General features: G+C 42.9%; 1 protein-coding gene across 7 annotated transcripts in view; it reads left to right on the forward strand.

The window, feature by feature from the left end:
* Nucleotides 1-18,543, forward strand: part of HDAC4 (histone deacetylase 4) — a 779,940-nt gene that overhangs the window by 625,339 nt on the left and 136,058 nt on the right. For 6 of the 7 annotated variants that reach the window (XM_070084058.1, XM_070084060.1, XM_070084059.1 and 3 more), the window contains 3 exons: nt 1,134-1,189; nt 3,818-3,949; nt 9,790-10,007. In XM_070084058.1, coding sequence (XP_069940159.1) covers nt 1,134-1,189; nt 3,818-3,949; nt 9,790-10,007 — 406 coding nt within the window. The remainder of the gene's footprint in view (nt 1-1,133; nt 1,190-3,817; nt 3,950-9,789; nt 10,008-18,543) is intronic. The other variant, XM_070084063.1, reaches the window with a different exon arrangement.

Here is an 18,543-nt window from a genome sequence, read left to right on the forward strand (position 1 = left end):
GTTAATGACCCACCGACCTATTGAGTTAATGACCCACCCACCTGTTGTGTTAATGACCAACCTACCTGTTGTGTTAATGACCCACCCACTTGTTGTGTTAATGACCTACCCACTTGTTGTGTTAATGACCCACCTACTTGTTGTGTTAATGACCAACCTATCTCTTGTGTTAATGACCTACTCACCTGTGGGGTTAATGACCCACTCACCTGTGGTGTTAATGACCCACCCACCTGTTGAGTTAATGACCCACCCACCTGTTGTGTTAATGACCCTACCCACCTGTTGTGTTAATGACCCACCCACCTGTTGAGTTAATGACCCACCCACCTGTTGTGTTAATGACCCACCCACCTGTTGTGTTAATGATAGCTTATCTGTTGTGTTAATGACCCACCGACCTGTTGTGTTAATGACCCACCCACCTGTGGTGTTAATGACCCACCCACCTGTTGTGTTAATGACCCACCCACCTGTTGCGTTAATGACCAGCTTTGTTGTGTTAATGACCCACCGACCTGTTGTGTTAATGACCCACCCACCTGTGGTGTTAATGACCCACCCACCTGTTGTGTTAATGACCCACCCACCTGTTGAGTTAATGACCCACCCACCTGTTGTGTTAATGACCCACCCACCTGTTGTCTTAATGACCCACCCACCTGTTGTCTTAATGACCCACCCACCTGTTGTCTTAATGACCCACCCACCTGTTGTTAATGACCCACCCACCTGTGGTGTTAATGACCCACCCACCTGTTGTCTTAATGACCCACCCACCTGTTGAGTTAATGACCGCTTGGAATCCTCCCCCTCACTGCCCCCTCCTCAAAAACCTTACCTCCCCAACCCTCTCCTCGACAATGATCATTCCACTACCCCACATTCAACAACCCACAACCCCCCATCACCACCCATACACTTCACCGCTACCACTCAAATACTCCTCGACTACCACCACCACTACTACCCAAATACTTCTTCACCACCACCACCACCTTCACCACCACCACCACCACCACCACCACGACCCAACACATCCAAACACCCTCCACCAGGCTTCCACCACAGCGTAGCTTTTGCAAGCCTACCACCTCCTCCTCGATTAATGTGGGTCCACCATACTCACACAGGACTCCCGGCAACGTACTCGGCAAGTTCGAGGACGACTTCCCACTTCGCAAGACAGGTGAGTCAGGCACATTGCCTAGTCGTTCAGTGAGAGCCAGGAGGCACTCTTCACGGGACAGAGTGCCACTGAGTATTCTCTCTCTCCGTGGTGCAGTGCCTAATTCTTTGATGTTGTTGCACTTAGTGTTAGTATTGCCTTGCGTTACACACACAGTATATATATATATATATATATATATATATATATATATATATATATATATATATATATATATATATATATATATATATATATATATATATATATATATGCAATAAGATCACAGTAAACAGGTGATATCAGAATATGCAAAACAACCACTGTGAAAGAATATTGAAATTTCAAGCGCTTTCGTGATTTCTCACATTATCAAGGAACTATCATAGTTCTTTAATAATGTGAGAAGTCACGAAAGCTCTTGGAATTTCACTATTCTTTCACAGTGTTGTTTTGTATATATATATATATATATATATATATATATATATATATATATATATATATATATATATATATATATATATATATATATATATATATAATATTGTTGCTGCTTCTTATTTGGTTGATTAACATAATATAGTTGTTTGGTAGGGTGATGAGTGTGAGTATAACATGACGACAGTCATGTCTCACACTTGTCATACTGTTCATGACGTACTATAAGCCTAGGATAGTAGTACTTGTATTGTCTCATTGACTTCTTAACTGTGTCTTCTTCATTTTGTAATTTAGTGAGAATCCCTCTGCTAACAACTTTACCATTTGTATTTTTTGACTAAGGTAGTGATGAATCGTATACTAAAAATACTTTTATTGCAGAACAGTGAATTTTATATATAACCTAGCAACAAGTACACTTGTGTTTGGACAACCTAGCAACAAGTATACTTGTGTTTGGATAACCTAGCAACAAGTACACTTGTGTTTGGATAACCTAGCAACAAGTACACTTGTGTTTGGACAACCTAGCAACAAGTACACTTGTGTTTGGATAACCTAGCAACAAGTACACTTGTGTTTGGATAACCTAGCAACAAGTACACTTGTGTTTGGATAACCTAGCAACAAGTACACTTGTGTTTGGATAACCTAGCAACAAGTACACTTGTGTTTGGATAACCTAGCAACAAGTACACTTGTGTTTGGATAACCTAGCAACAAGTACACTTGTGTTTGGATAACCTAGCAACAAGTACACTTGTGTTTGTATAACCTAGCAACAAGTACACTTGTGTTTGGATAACCTAGCAACAAGTACATTTGTGTTTGGATAACCTAGCAACAAGTACATTTGTGTTTGGATAACCTAGCAACAAATACACTTGTGTTTAGACAATATAGCAACAAGTACACTTGGGTTTGGATAGCCTAGCAACAAGTACACTTGTGTTTGGATAACCTTGCAACAAGTACACCTATGTTTGGATAACCTAGCAAGTACACTTGTGTTTGGATAACCTAGCAACAAGTACACTTGTGTTTGGATAACCTAGCAAGTACACTTGTGTTTGGATAACCTAGCAACAAGTACACTTGTGTTTGGATAACCTAGCAACAAGTACACTTGTGTTTGGATAATCCAGCAAGTACACTTGTGTTTGGATAACCTAGCAACAAGTACACTTGTGTTTGGATAACCTAGCAACAAGTACACTTGTGTTTGGACAACCTAGCAACAAGTACACTTGTGTCTGGATAACCTAGCAACAAGTACACTTGTGTTTGGACAACCTAACAACAAGTACACCTATGTTTGGATAACCTAGCAAGTACACTTGTGTTTGGATAACCTAGCAACAAGTACACCTATGTTTGGATAACCTAGCAAGTACACTTGTGTTTGGATAACCTAGCAACAAGTACACTTGTGTTTGGATAACCTAGCAACAAGTACACTTGTGTTTGGACAACCTAGCAACAAGTACACTTGTGTTTGGACAACCTAGCAACAAGTACACTTGTGTTTGGACAACCTAGCAGCAAGTACACTTGCGTCTGGATAACCTAGCAGCAAGTACACTTGTGTTTGGATAACCTAGCAACAAGTACACTTGCGTGTGGATAACCTAGCAGCAAGTACACTTGTGTTTGGATAACCTAGCAACAAGTACACTTGTGTTTGGATAACCTAGCAACAAGTACACTTGTGTTCGGACAACCTAGCAACAAGTACACTTGCGTCTGGATAACCTAGCAGCAAGTACACTTGTGTTTGGATAACCTAGCAACAAGTACACTTGCGTGTGGATAACCTAGCAGCAAGTACACTTGTGTTTGGATAACCTAGCAACAAGTACACTTGTGTTTGGACAACCTAGCAACAAGTACACTTGCGTCTAGATAACCTAGCAACAAGTACACTTGTGTTTGGATAACCTAGCAACAAGTACACTTGTGTTTGGATAACCTAGCAACAAGTACACTTGTGTTTTGATAACCTAGCAAGCTTAGCTAAGTAGTGTATGACCGTGATACATTTTCTACATTATATAGATCATAGTGTGTGATGTATCTTGAGCATACATCCTATAATAATACCTTGTTGTAGGCATCCACTTGTAGTATAAGTGAAGTAGTATATTGTAGCATGCAAGTGTGTTGTAGTGGAGTGTGTGTGACTAACAAGTAACCTGTGTGTCGTAGCCTCCGAGCCAAACATTTGCTTGAAGGCTCGACACAAGCAGCGGATGGGCACGGAGCGTCGTCCTTCACCCCTGGTGCGTCGCAAGGACCGTCTACCTGGCTCCCTCAAGCGTCGCCCTCCTTACAGTACTGGTGAGTATACACCACCTTCCATGGCCTCCTTACAGTACTGGTGAGTATACACCACCTTCCATGACCTCCTTACAGTACTGGTGAGTATACACCACCTCCCAGGACCTCCTTACAGTACTGGTGAGTATATACCACCCCCCAGGACCTCCTTACAGTACTGGTGAGTATACACCACCTCCCAGGATCTTTTTACAGCACTGGTGAGTATACACCACCTCCCAGGACCTCTTGACAGTATTGGTGAGTATACACCGCCTCCCAGGACCTCCTTATAGTATTGGTGAGTATACACCACCTCCCAGGACCTCCTTGCAGTACAGGTGAGTACAGAACACCTCCCAGGACCTCCTTACAGTCCTGGTGAGTATACACCATCTCCCAGGACCTCCCTCCTTACGGTACTGGTGAGTATACACTACCTCCCAGGACCTTTTTACAATACTGGTGAGTATACACCACCTCCCAGGACCTTTTTACAGTACTGGTGAGTATACACCACCTCTCAGGACCTCCTTGCAGTACAGGTGAGTACAGACCACCTCCCAGGACCTCCTTACAATACAGGTGAGTATACACCACCTCCCAGGACCTCCTTACAATACTGGTGAGTATACACTACCTCCCAGGACCTCCTTACAGTACAGGTGAGTACAGACCACCTCCCAGGACCTCCTTACAGTACTGGTGAGTATACACCACCTCCCAGGACCTTTTTACAGTACTGGTGAGTATACACCACCTCCCAGGACCTCCTTACAGAATTGGTGAGTATACACCACCTCCCAGGACCTCCTTGCAGTACAGGTGAGTACAGACCACCTCCCAGGACCTCCTTACAGTACTGGTGAGTATACACCATCTCCCAAGACCTCCCTCCTTACAGTACTGGTGAGTATACACTACCTCCCAGGACCTTGTTACAGTACTGGTGAGTATACACCACCTCCCAGGACCTCCTTACAATACTGGTGAGTATACACATCTCCTTCCTAAAGGCTGTATCATCAGCGCTGACACCCTCAGAGTTGGTACTTTTCAGGGCTGCCTCTTTCAGGGATAATACCTTCCTCAGGGATAATACCTTTTTCGGGGGTTGCCTCTCTCAGGGATATCTTCCTCAGGGCTGCCTCCCTAAGAGATAATACCTTCATCAGGGCTACCTTCCTCAGGGCTGCCTCCCTCAGGGATAATACCTTTTTCGGGGGTTGCCTCTTTCAGGGATAATACCTTCCTCAGGGATTATACCTTCCTCAGGGCTGCCTCCCTCATGGATAATACCTTCCTCAGGGCTGCCTCCCTCAGGGATACCTTTCTCGGGGTTCCCTCCCTCAGGGTTGCTACTCTCAGGGCTGCTTCCCTCAGGGCTGCACTGCGGCAGTGTGTCCAGCGTGTCCTCATAACCAGTGTTTGCTTATCGACAAATTTGTTTACGAGAGACTGTTGTAAATATTAACCTGCGGCCGTTACCCTAAGATAACAACCTCCCCTGTTGTGTTTTTTGTAACGTTTATTTAGTTAGCACGATAATTTGAGTTAGCTTAGTCTAAAGTAATGTAACGTAACGCATATTAACGTATGTTGACGTGAAGAGTTTAAATGAACAATGGCCAGGTTAACAGATTCCATATATAAGTGTGATCGTGGTGTAATAACACGCAAAATGCCTGCAAATGGCATAACAGGGAAAAAGTAGGCAGATAGGATTAGCTTTCAAACAGATGGGACCCAAAGAGTAAAATGTCAAGAAATAAAATAAAAAGGCTTTGTAAACAAAAGTTGTGTTCGTCAAAGCGCAAGGTCACCAGCTGGACAAGACCCGGACCGAGACAGTACCGGCGAACCCCATCCAGTCCAATCCCAGGAACAACACTCTCCCCAGTTCTCTCTTACATTCTCCTTCCAGACGACTCTGAACACTGTGTTATCATGTGCAGTTATACTAGGATTTGTGAGTGGCGCTCTTCGAGGACTGCAAATCTCAAGTAGACGAAAACTGAGTCTACCAGTGGGCCACAAAAAAGGAATATGATGTTCAGCGAGAACGAATTCCTTTACTCCTCTGTAGAAAAAAACTAAAACCATAAACTATATAGGAATGTAAAGCGTAATCAAACCCCACTTTAGAACAGAAAAGAAATGTAAGCGACCTTGGTGTAACCATGTCGGAAGATTTTTACTTTTCAGAAACACTGTGAAATTGCTAAAATTATTGTAAGAAGAGTGATAAGGTTGAATAACAAAAACTTTACAAACAGATGATATATTTGAAGGTACTTGTACACTTTATACTGTAAAACTGCTGCATAGTAACGGTCTCATTTATATTTATGCAGTGAAACATATAGATTATTGGGTAGCCCTTAAGTCTTTCAGAGTTTACTCCTGGGATGCAGGCGAGAATAATGTATCATAATTTTCACATGGCTGGTACTGTTAATTTATAATTGTATGTGACTCGTTAAACCCATTTGCGATATTAAGTGTCAGGAATGAGAGACAGGCATGCCATGACTTAAATTAACGGTATTTGCCAAGTCTTTTAGACAAATGATTATTTTAGGAAAAATCTGTGTACACGAGATGGTATTCTTGAAAGTAGTGGCGCACTCTGGTTTAAACTAGTGTTCTGTGCTCCCTTGTCCTCTCAAGGCAAGTGAGATACCCAAGCTTTAAAACATACAAATGTTTTACTAGTGACAGAATCATGAAACTGAACCATCGTGACCGACTCAGCGCTCGCAGTGCACTCTTGCAACGGAGACAAGACAGACATGTCATAATCTTTACATGGGAAATACTGGTCAGTTAGGTTCTTAATTTGTACGAACATAAGTTACTGAAGTGAGAAATATGTGAACAAATATAGAGTAAGCACAAGATGAAGTGAGGATAAACATAATGGTAGAATACTAAGTCGACATCGTTGGGGAAGAGGTGTCATCATCTCAGGTTCAACTTTCTTCAACTATCGAACAACAAGTGGAAAAATTACCGGTGTAAGTGAAGAAATCCTCAAGAGGAAACTAAATAGTTTCGTGCAGTTGATAAAGACACAAGCAACAATGGACAACTTCATTTAGACGACGTTTCGCTTTCTCAACAAACTAAAAACATGCTGCGCAGGTGAAACGTCGTCTAAATAAAGTTTCCAGTTGCTTCTTGAGTGTCTTTATCAACTATAGTTTGCCGGTATTACCATACCATGTAACGTAATTTTGATTAAGTAGATTATAATAGTTATATAGATGTTGTGGCCGCTGGTAGCAACAGCTTGGCTAAGTATTGTCTCACAGAGAAGCTGGACACAGGCTGGTTTGAGGTGGTCAGTCCCTCAGTCTGGAGAAGAGCATTGTTCCATAGTATGAAACAATATGGAGAAGAAGTGACGGGGTATCTTGGTACAGACCTGCAATCAACTTCGACAACTTCCACTAGTGAGAGGGGCTGGATTTGAGAGGGACCTGACTTCTCAACATCTGAGTTCTTACCTCTCCTAGTGGCCTACGTCTCACCTCTTGGCGCTATAAAAAGCTCCATCCTGCCACTTCATCTCCATATTGTTTCATACTATGGAACAATGCTCTTCTCCAGACTGAGGGACTGACCACCTCAAAACTTTAAGGGTGATGGACTGATTACATCGTCTTCAGGCTGGTTTGAACTCAGGCATATGAAAAAATATGACATTGACTACCTGTATGTGGAAGACATGGTGATATAAGACAAATTCTGGCAGACAGTAATTTGGAGAGTGAACTTAGTAGGAAATCCCCAGAAGTTGTGATGAAAGCAAAGGACTCGGCAGGCGATGCAACATTTCCCCAATGAAAAGCAGGGGCCCCACGAGTTTCTCTTCAGGGGCCCCAAGACTGTTCAGCAGCCTCCCAGCATATATAAGGGGGATTACTAATTGATCCCTGGCTGTCTTCAAGGAACTCCACAGGCACCTAAAGTCAGTACCTGACCAACCGGGCTGTGGTTCGTACGTCGGTTTACGTGCGGTCAGCAGTAACAGCCTGGTTGATTAGGCCCTGATCCACCGCGAGGCCTGGTCAGGGACCGGGCCGCCGGGGCGTTGACCCCCCGAACCCCCCTCCAGGTATAATCCAGGTAACCATCTTGCCCAAATGTGCTGAGAGCCAAAAGATATATTAAAAAAAAAAAAAGATATGTCCTTCCAAGATCGCTTTCGGTCCCTCCTGCAACTGTCGTCATCCCTGCCTGTGTAACTGAAACTAAAATACGAAGAGAATTTATGGCTTAATTAACGGAGCAGCGAAGGAAAATTCTATAATAAATTAAAGTAAAAATATCGAGCCCTAAGAACGCCGGAAAAAGGAAATAAGAGAGACGCAGAAGATTCCAAGAGGATGCGGTAAGGCATCAGTTATAGAAAATTACAGTGAAATACATGAAGAACTCAACCGCAGATTACAGTAGGTATTCATGGAGCAGAGACCTATGTTTTTGTTGTTTATTGAACAAAATTAGATACATTAACAGTGTGCTGCTGTCCTACATTCTTGTAGTTACACAGTGAGAAGTATAGCTGGCTATGTTTCCCTGTTATTTTTATCACACCAAGTAATGAATATCTGGTACCCTGAGGCCTGAGCAGCGAGACTTCGGCTGGGCGATTTTCTTCGCCCAGCTGGAGTCTCAGCGACTCAGGCCTAAAATAAATAACAAAAAGGCACAATACCGTGACTGGAACAATACACAAATAACCCGCACATAAAAGAGAGAAGCTTACGACGACTCAGGCCTAGCGACTCAGCGACTCAGTAGCTACGGCAGCTTGGGAAGTTTCGTTGCAACAGAACCAGAATAAATACTGTTTGGTAATTACTATCTGTTATGATGGCCTATCTCACACACAGTCAGGAAATGTTGGGAAGACATGTAGATCCTACTTAAACTAACAAGTATTGAAGTAACGAGGGTTGAATCGTGAAGTGTATTAAGAGAGTTGAACATTACACTTCACTTACAATGTATTTTTTCTAGTTAGAACATTTACACCCATGAAGTCGCCACTTCTGCATCTACTAGTACAATGATAATTATCATTGTCCTAGTATTGAACAAATATATATAATTGTTCAATATTATCAAGGGCAGATAAGTATGTAAGTTATAGCCAAATCAGACATTCTCACGATATGCAAAATACTATGCGGCATTGACAAAGTGAGACTGATACGAAGGTAATGGGGATATGAGGTCTTGAGTGGAAGATAAAATCTCAGATGAGTTCCAGGGATATTAGGAAGCGCGTCTTCAGTCGTAGTTAAGACGATATAGTGGATGCGAATGCTGTTCTCTGATTCGTGACTAAATGTAACAGTCTTAAAGGCTAGCATCCACGCCTGTCGAGTACAGATTGAGAGGCTGGGCAAGGGGATAAGAATCCTCTGTTCCCCCTCCCCCTCCCGGCATTCACTTCTCGTGAGTATACCAACACACAACATTACTCAACTGTCTAAATAGCTCTTGTTTAATTTAACAAAATTACTTCATCAGAGGGAATTTCTAGATGTTTTCATATCGGAAAAGTAAATCATGAACGGTTAATTGCTTTGTTTAGCAAAGTTCTGCAATTATACCTTGTTGTAAGATTTTGCATAGCCAGTTATTTCAGCATCTGTTATAAGTAGCACATAGAGAAAGTAACACTTGCCTAGGGAAGGAGGGACACGATGGCAGTGTTCTTTGGCACTTCTCTACTTCTTAGTGATAATGTTAGTGTTGTAAATTATTCCTCATTGTTATTAACATTTTAGATTTTGTGGAGTTAGACGGTTGAAAATGCTAAAAGTGATCTTTGTTTATTTTAACAGTGGAGAGTGGGTCGACTCCTGACAGCGGGCAGAGTTCTCCGCCCAACGGTCTACCAGCGTCCAGATCCTCGTCAGGCTCTACACCCATCCATGAGGAGGGGGGCGGGTCCCCCTACGGTGCCCATGGTGGTGGAGGCCAGGGATCTTGCTCAGATCTTACCGTTTACTCCTCTCTCCCTAACATCTCCATGGGCCGCCCTCCACATTCCACACAACCTGTGAGTACCCTCGTATTGTGTGTATGCGAAGAAAGCACAATGAAACGCTTGATTAAAAAATATTAAAAAAATAGTACAATGAATATTGAACAGAACACGAAACTTTTGTGTGTTAGTTACCATTGTGTCCAAGACACTTGTCGGTGAGACACTTGTCCGTAAGACACTTGTCGGTAAGACACTTGGCCTGTTCGCTGTGTGTTTGTATCTGTGTGTTTGTATATGTGTTTGTTTGTGTGTGTGTGTGTGTGTGTGTGTGTGTGTGTGTGTGTGTGTGTGTGTGTGTGTGTGTGTGTGCTCACCTAACTGTGGTTGCAGGGGTCGAATCATTGCTCCTGGCCAAGCCTCTTCACTGGTCGCTACTAAGTCCACTCTCACCCTGCTCCATGAGCTTTGCCATACCTTTTCTTGGTGTGTATGTACTCACCTAGTTGTGGGTGCACGGGTCGAGTCATAGCTCCTGGCCCCGCCTCTTCACTGGCCGCTACAGGGTCACTCTCCCTGCACCATGAGCTTTATCATACCTCTGCTTAAAGCTATGAATAGATCCTGCCTCCACTACATCGCTTCCTAAACTATTCCACTTCCTGACTACTCTTGGTGGCTGAAGAAATACTTCCTAACATCCCTGTGATTCATCTGAGTCTTCATCCAACTGTGTCCCCTTGTTGCTGTGTCCCATCTTTGGAACATTCTGTCTGCCCACCGTGTTAATTTCTTTCAGTATTTTATGTCGTTATCATGACCCCCTATCTCTCCTGTCCTCCAGTGTCGTCAGGTCGATTTCCCTTAGCCTCTCCTTGTAGGACATACCCCTTATCTCTGGGACTAGTCTTGTTGCAAACTTTTGCACTTTCTCTAGATTCTTTACGTGTTTGGCTAGGTATGGGTTCCAAATTGGTGCCGCATGCTCCAATATGGGCCTAACGTACACAGTATACAGATCCCTGAATGATTCCATATTAAGATGGCGAAATGCTGTTCTGAGGTTTGCCAGGCGCTCATATGCTGCAGCAGATATTTGGTTGATGTACGCCTCAGGAGATGTGCCTGGTGTTATGCTCACCCCAAGATGGTTTTCCTTGAATGAGGTTTGTAGTTTCTGGCCATCTAGAATGTACTCCGTCTGCGGTCTTCTTTGCTCGTCCCCAGTCTTCATGACTTTGCATTTGGTGGGGTTGAACTCCAGGGGCCGGTTTCTGGACCAGGCCTGCAGCCTGTCCGGATCTCTTTGCAGTTCTGCCTGGTCCTCGTCTGATTGAATTCTTCTCATCAACTTCACATCAGCAAACAGGGATACTTCGGAGTCTGTCCATCCGTCATGTCGTTCATGAATACCAGAAACAGCACTGGTCGTAGGACTGACCTCTGTGGAACCCTACTCGTAACAGGCACCCACTCTGGCACCTCGCCACGTACCATGAATCGCTGCTGTCTCCCTGACAGGTATTCCCTGATCCATTGTAGTGCCTTCCCTGTTATCCCTGCCTGGTCCTCCAGTTTTTGCACTAATCTCTTGTGTGGAACTGTGTCAAACACCTTCTTACAGTCTAAGAAAATGCAATCTACTCACCACTCTCTCTCTTGTCTTACTGCTGTCACCCTATCATAGAACTCCAGTAGGTTTGTGACACAGGATTTCCCATCCCTGAAACCGTGTTGGCTGTTGGTGATAAGCACATTCCTTTCTAGGTGTTCCACCACTCTTCTGATAATCTTCTCCATGACTTTGCTTACTATACATGTCAGTAACACTGGTCTATAGTTTAATGCTTCTTGTCTCCTTTTTTAAAAATTGAGACTACATTTGCTGTCTTCCATACCTCAGGTAATCTCCCTGTTTCAGTAGATGTGTTGAATATTGTTGTTATGGGTACACATAGCACCTCTGCTCTCTCTCTCAGGACCCATGGAGAGATGTTATCTGGCCCCGTCACCTTTGGGGTATCTAGCTCACTCAGCAGCCTCTTCACTCCTTCCTCGGTTGTATGTATTGTGTCCAGCACTTGGTGATGTACCCCACCTCTACGTCTTTCTGGAGTCCCTTCTGTCCCCTCTGGGAACACTTCTTTGAATCTCATGTTGAGTTCCTCACATACTTCGCGGTCGTTTCCTGTGATCTCTCCTTCCTTCCTTAGCCTGATTACCTAGTCCTTGACTGTTGTTTTCCTCCTGATGTGGCTGTACAACAGCTTCAGGTCAGATTTGGCTTTCGCTGCTATGTCATTTTCACAATGTCGTTGGGCGTCCCTTCTTACCTGTGCATATTCATTTCTGGCTCTATGACTGCTCTCCTTATTCTCCTGGGTCCTTTGCCTTCTATACTTCTTCCATTCCCTAGCATACTAGGTTTTGGCCTCCCTGCACCTTTGGGTGACCCATGGGCTCATCCTGGGTTTTTCATTATTCCTGTTACCCTTGGGTACAAACCTCTCCTCAGTTTCCTTGCATATTGTTGCCACATACTCCATCATCTCGTTTACTGACTTCACTGCCAGTTCTCTGTCCCACTGAACCCTGTGCAGGAAGTTCTTCATTCCCACATAGTCCCCTTTCTTGTAGTTTGGCTTCATTCGTCCAGCTCTTCCTACTTCCCTCTCCACTTGTAACTCCACTGTATATTCGAATCTTAAAACCACATGATCGCTGGCCCTAAGGGGTCTTACGTATGTGATGCCCTCAATATCTGCACCACTCTAGGTGAACACTAGGCCCAGTCTCGCTGGTTCAGCCTCTCCTCTCTCTCTGGTAGTGTCCCTTACGTGTTGGCACATGACGTTTTCCAGTACCACCTCCATCATCTTAGCCCTCTACGTTTCTTGGCCCCCATGTGGCTCCAAGTTCTCCCAATCGATTTCCTTGTGGTTGAAGTCACCCATGATCAGTAGCTTTGCCCTGCATGCATGAGCTCTTCTGGTGTGTGTGTGTGTGTGTGTGTGTGTGTGTGTGTGTGTGTGTGTGTGTGTGTGTGTGTGTGTGTGTGTGTGTGTGTGCGTGTGTGTGTGTGCGCGCACACACATGAAAGCGCCTACCTCGACACTAGGTCATTAACAGGAGGATTGGGTATGAGTAGTTTGTGCCTATGGATACCTGGAGGTTACCTGGAGGTTATTCCGGGGATCAACGCCCCGCGGCCCGGTCCATGACCAGGCCTCCCGATGGATCAGGGCCTGATCAACCAGGCTATTACTGCTGGCCGCACGTAGTCCAACGTACGAGCCACAGCCCGGCTGATCCGGCACTGACTTTAGGTATCTGTCCAGCTCTCTCTTGAAGGCAGCCAGGGGTTTATTGGTAATTCCCCTAATGCTTGATGGGAGGCTGTTGAACAGTCTTGGGCCCCAGACACTTATGGTGTTTTCCCTTAGTGTACCAATGGCGCCCCTACTTTTAATTGTGGGCATTTTGCATCGCTTGCCCAGTCTTTTACTTTCGTAGGGAGTGATTTCTGTGTGCAGATTTGGGACCATTCCTTCCAAGATTTTCCAAGTGTAGATTATGATATATCTTTCCCTCCTGCATTCCAACGAGTACAAGTCAAGTACATCCAAGCGTTCCCAGTAGCTAAGGTGCTTGACAGAACTTATACCTGCAGTAAAGGATCTCTGTACACTCTCTAGATCTGTAATTTCACCTGTTTTGAATGGAGATGTTAATGTACAGCAGTATTCCAGCCAAGAGAGAACAAGTGATTTGAAAAGGATCATCATTGGCTTGGCATCTCTCGTTTTGAACGTTCTCATTATCCATCCTATCATTTTCTTTGCACGTGCGATCGTGGCACTGTTGTGATCCTTGAAAATGAGATCCTCAGACATTACTACTCCCAGGTCCCTTACATTATTTTTCCGCTCTATTGTATGGCCAGAGTCTATAGTATACTCTGTTCTAGTTATTATCTCCTCCAGTTTTCCATAACGGAGTAGTTGGAATTTGTCCTCATTGAACATCATATTGTTTATCGTTGCCCACTGGAAAACTTTGTTTATATCTTCTTCTCTGCCAGGAAGTTGATCCTTTCAAGGCACTGGTTTGGATCCATGTCATTTAAGATATCTTCCCAACATGTTTCGTTTAGGACATGGGCCGTCTTCTCTGGGATGGGCGTCACTCTTCCTAGCGGTTCCTTTTTCTTGTAAATAAAATCTGGGATGAAAAACTACGATTTGCAAATCAATTTTGCATTAGTTATGTGCTTTAACCTGTTTGATCTCTCCCCAATGCAGTACAGTAAGAAAACTTGTGTATTGCACTTTAAATAAATTGATAAAAAAGTCTTGTTTGAGCGTGCACATTATGTAAGTATACAAATCACAATTTAACTTTTAATTCACAGTCACGCCCATGATTAAATTCAGTGATAAATCCAGTTTTCCGAGGAGCGCTGGGCAATTGTAATACAGTAATACTTAAACCCATGTCATCACCCAACACCAAGGCATATGTTATACAAACCTGAGTCTCCAGTAATCACTGGAAACTCAGTGGTCACCGGGGACATTATAGCCACTGGTGACGGTTTACTAGTCACCGATAGGAATTATATGGGTCAACTCCCGTCCCTTGACGGTGAAATATAGTTGTGCCAGTTTTTGATGACATTATTTTTTAATTTGCACTAAAACTAAGTCTAACCTAACCTTGCTAAAATTTACGTAATATGAAATAACTTCATTTATGTAACATATTTAAGAATTTGTATAATTTTTTTTTTTCAACATGTCGGCCGTCGCCCACCGAGGGAGAGTGACCGAAAAAAGAAACACTTTCACCATCATTCACCCATAATCACTGTCTTTGCACAGGTGCCCAGATATGACAGTTTAGTATGGGCATATAAAAGTATGAGATACAATGCGGTTATGATCTGTGACTTTAATAGACGACGTTTCGCCTACAGAGTGGGCTTCATCAAGTCACCAATTTGTGTTTTCTATTTGATAAAACCCACTGCAAGGGCGAAACGTCGGCAGTAAAGGTTTCATGTGCATAGCTTCATTTATGTTCCCTTGCCATACATTTCTTTATTTCACTTTTTTTTATTGGTAGGGAGAGGAATCTTCAGCAGATCCAATTATGCAGATAAAATCATTGCATTTTTATATTCATATTTGTATATATTTATATTTTTACCTGTTGGTAAAAATATAAGTATGGTGACAAACGTGTTGGTATATTTTTTCCCCTGAGTCACGTGTGAGGATACATTACAGACGCTTGTTAAGTTTCCAATATTAGAACATCCCGGTTTTTCTTTTTTTTTTTTTTTGAATTATACCAAAAACTGGATGGAGCAGTGTGACTACCATGATCTATGACACTTTTAAGATTAGATCAGGAGTTAGGGTTGGTTGGTTAGCAGCCTATTGACTACTCTAAAGGTGTATAGCTTTTAGTGGTCGATGGTTAGGAATATTTTAAACCTTACAATAGTGAGTCATTCAGAATATATAAACTGGGAGATACTGACCTCCTGGTTTATATATTCTTCGACACGTGCTTTACTGCCCATCTAATTCTGCCATATTCCACACGGTCGTTGTGGACATGGCAAGAATGTCAATTCTTTCGCTCTTAAGTTGGACTGAAGTCCCGCTAGGAAGTGTTGAGTCTGGTACACGGCCACCAGAGCGTGCTTACCCATCTGCAAGAGCTGACAGCATATTTTCACACTAGTTAGAGGAGGAGTGTTGGCGTCATGGGACAGTGATCCAGTTTTACTCCTCATGACCGACCAGGCTGCCACTTTGTACTCTTCTCTCCTCAATTTCACAAATGTTCTATTATTACCCCTTTCCTTGACGCTGGTGAGGGGCTCTTGATCTAGGAAATTGGATCTGTGCTCCGGTTCCCTGAATCGAGCTGAATACCTTCCGTCTCCCCCCACATGCGCTGTATATAATCCTACGGATTTAGCGCTCCGCCATGATTAAAATATTATTATTACCTTCACTGCGTAATTCATTATTATTATTAATATTAGTAGTAGTAGCATTTGGAAACGCTAAACCTACAAGAAGCAAACAGTGCTTGGAGGGAATCATGGTTTGATCCAAGGAAGGAGAGGGTGGCTCCAATTTCTTTGATAAAAAAATACCTCTCGTTAGCATTCAGGGATCAAACATTACGATTAATTTATAGAAGCTTTATATATAAGGAAGTAGCGTAATGTTATATAATGAACAATTTTCTTTCAGAGTGTCTATGTGATGCTACTGAAGAGTTCTTGTGTCTGTCAGCATATTTCATTTGAACCAAGGTAGTGGACCTACCCTCCTCTTCGTTGGTTTACACCTAATTACCTACTATTCTCTAGGTGTTCTATAGCCCTTACGGGCTTAATGCTTCCCCATGAATAATGTTAATAATATAGTCAGGTCTCTTATAAAGTTCCTTTACTCTGTGGGAGTTTTATAAATGTAATTGAGAAAACGAATCCAAAATTGAATAGCTTGAGCCGTGACGGTCTTTCCACGTGTTATTAAGTTTTGGATGCACTTTTTCAGTCACTTTTACAAAAACTCCTTCCATGTAGAGGAGGTAAGAAAGCTTTCTGTATTAACTCGATGTTTCAGTCGCTGTACGATTCGAAAAGCGTATCCTCGTATCTCCCAATAAGCCAGGCACCACCACCTTAGTGTTCGCAAAAGGAAGAGCACAGTTCAGCCATACGTTTTTGATGCAGTTAATATCATTGATGAAGATGAAGTGAATCAGAAGTGGCATTCATAAATTATCGACTGAGAGTTTATGTCCCAGAATTTTTCAGCAGTTTTTTGGCACCTACGCAGCCCAAACCTTTCACTTAGAAACATTTACATTAATAACTAAGAAACATTTACATTAATAACTAAATAAAACTAATAATAATGATAATAATAATAATCTGGTTCTCCCAGAGACCAATATCCCAAAATGAAATAAATACACCAGCATGTTAAGTTTGAAGCAGCTCAGAGGTTGAATTCTTAAGTTATCGGCTTTGAAGATTTGAAGCCGATCAGATGAAGCATTTACAAATTATTACATGAAAACCAGTATTATGTCCCATGTTCTTCAAAGAAAATGGTAAGTTGGCGGCTATGCAGGGCAGAGTCAGTCTAAGAACGAAGGAACACTGCAGAAGGCCTACTGGCCCATGCGAGGCAGGTCCAAGTCTCCTACCGGCTTAAGCCAATGCACCCAACCTAGTCAGGTCAGGTCACATTGACTTAGGGGAGGAACACGGCAACCGACCTGGTAGCTCAAGCTATCAGGTCCAACTCACACCCACCCACACCCACTCATGTATTTATCCAACCTATTTTTAAAGCTACACAACGTTCTGGCCTCTATAACTGTACTTGGGAGTTTGTTCCACTCATCCACAACTCTATTACCAAACCAGTACTTTCCTATATCCTTCCTGAATCTGAATTTTTCCAACTTAAAACCATTGCTGCGAGTCCTGTCTAGGCTAGATGTTTTCAGCACGTTATTTACATCCGCTTTATTTATTCCTGTCTTCCATTTATACACCTCAATCATATCCCCCCTAATTCTACGTCTTTCTAGAGAGTGCAGATTCAGGGCCCTTAGTCTATCCTCATAGGGAAGGTTTCTGATACATGGGATCAACTTTGTCATCCTCCTTTGTACATTTTCCAGAGCATTTATATCCATTCTGTAATATGGTGACCAAAACTGTGCAGCATAATCTAAATGAGGCCTAACCAAGGATGTATAGAGTTGAAGAACAACCTGAGGACTCCTATTATTTATGCTTCTTGATATGAAGCCAAGGATTCTATTAGCTTTATTGCGAACACTTATGCACTGTTGTCTTGGTTTCAGATTACTGCTAACCAGAACTCCTAAATCTTTTTCGCAATCCGTAATATTAAGATCTACATTATTTAGTTTATATGTGACATGGTTATTGTCCTGTCCAACATTTAGAACTTTGCATTTGTCTATATTAAACTGCATCTGCCACTTCTCCGACCACTGCATCAGTCTATTCAAATCTTCCTGGAGTGCTCTAATGTCCTCGTCAGAATGAATTCGACGGCCTATTTTGGTGTCATCGGCAAACTTGCTGATGTCGCTCTTTATACCCTCATCTATGTCGTTTATGTAGATTGTGAACAGCAGGGGGCCCAACACTGACCCCTGTGGAACACCGCTCGTGACGCTTCCCCACTCTGATTTCTCCCCATTTATGCAAACTCTCTGCTGCCTATTTGTCAACCATGCCTCTATCCAGGAAAAAAATTCTCCTCCTATTCCATGTGCCTTAATTTTCCTCAATAGTCTCTGATGTGGGACCCTGTCAAAAGCCTTATTGAAGTCCATATACACAATATCATATTCATTACCATGATCTACCTCCTCAAATACCTTAGTGAAAAAAGTTAATAAATTCGTAAGGCAGGAATGCCCCTTTGTAAAACCATGCTGAGATTCGTTGATTAATTTATGCTTTTCAAGGTGGCTACGAACTGCCTCGGCAATTATTGATTCCATAAATTTTCCCACTATGGAGGTTAGGCTTGTA

The sequence above is a fragment of the Cherax quadricarinatus genome, chromosome 11 (assembly GCF_038502225.1).
Source record: "Cherax quadricarinatus isolate ZL_2023a chromosome 11, ASM3850222v1, whole genome shotgun sequence".
NCBI lineage: Eukaryota > Metazoa > Arthropoda > Malacostraca > Decapoda > Parastacidae > Cherax > Cherax quadricarinatus.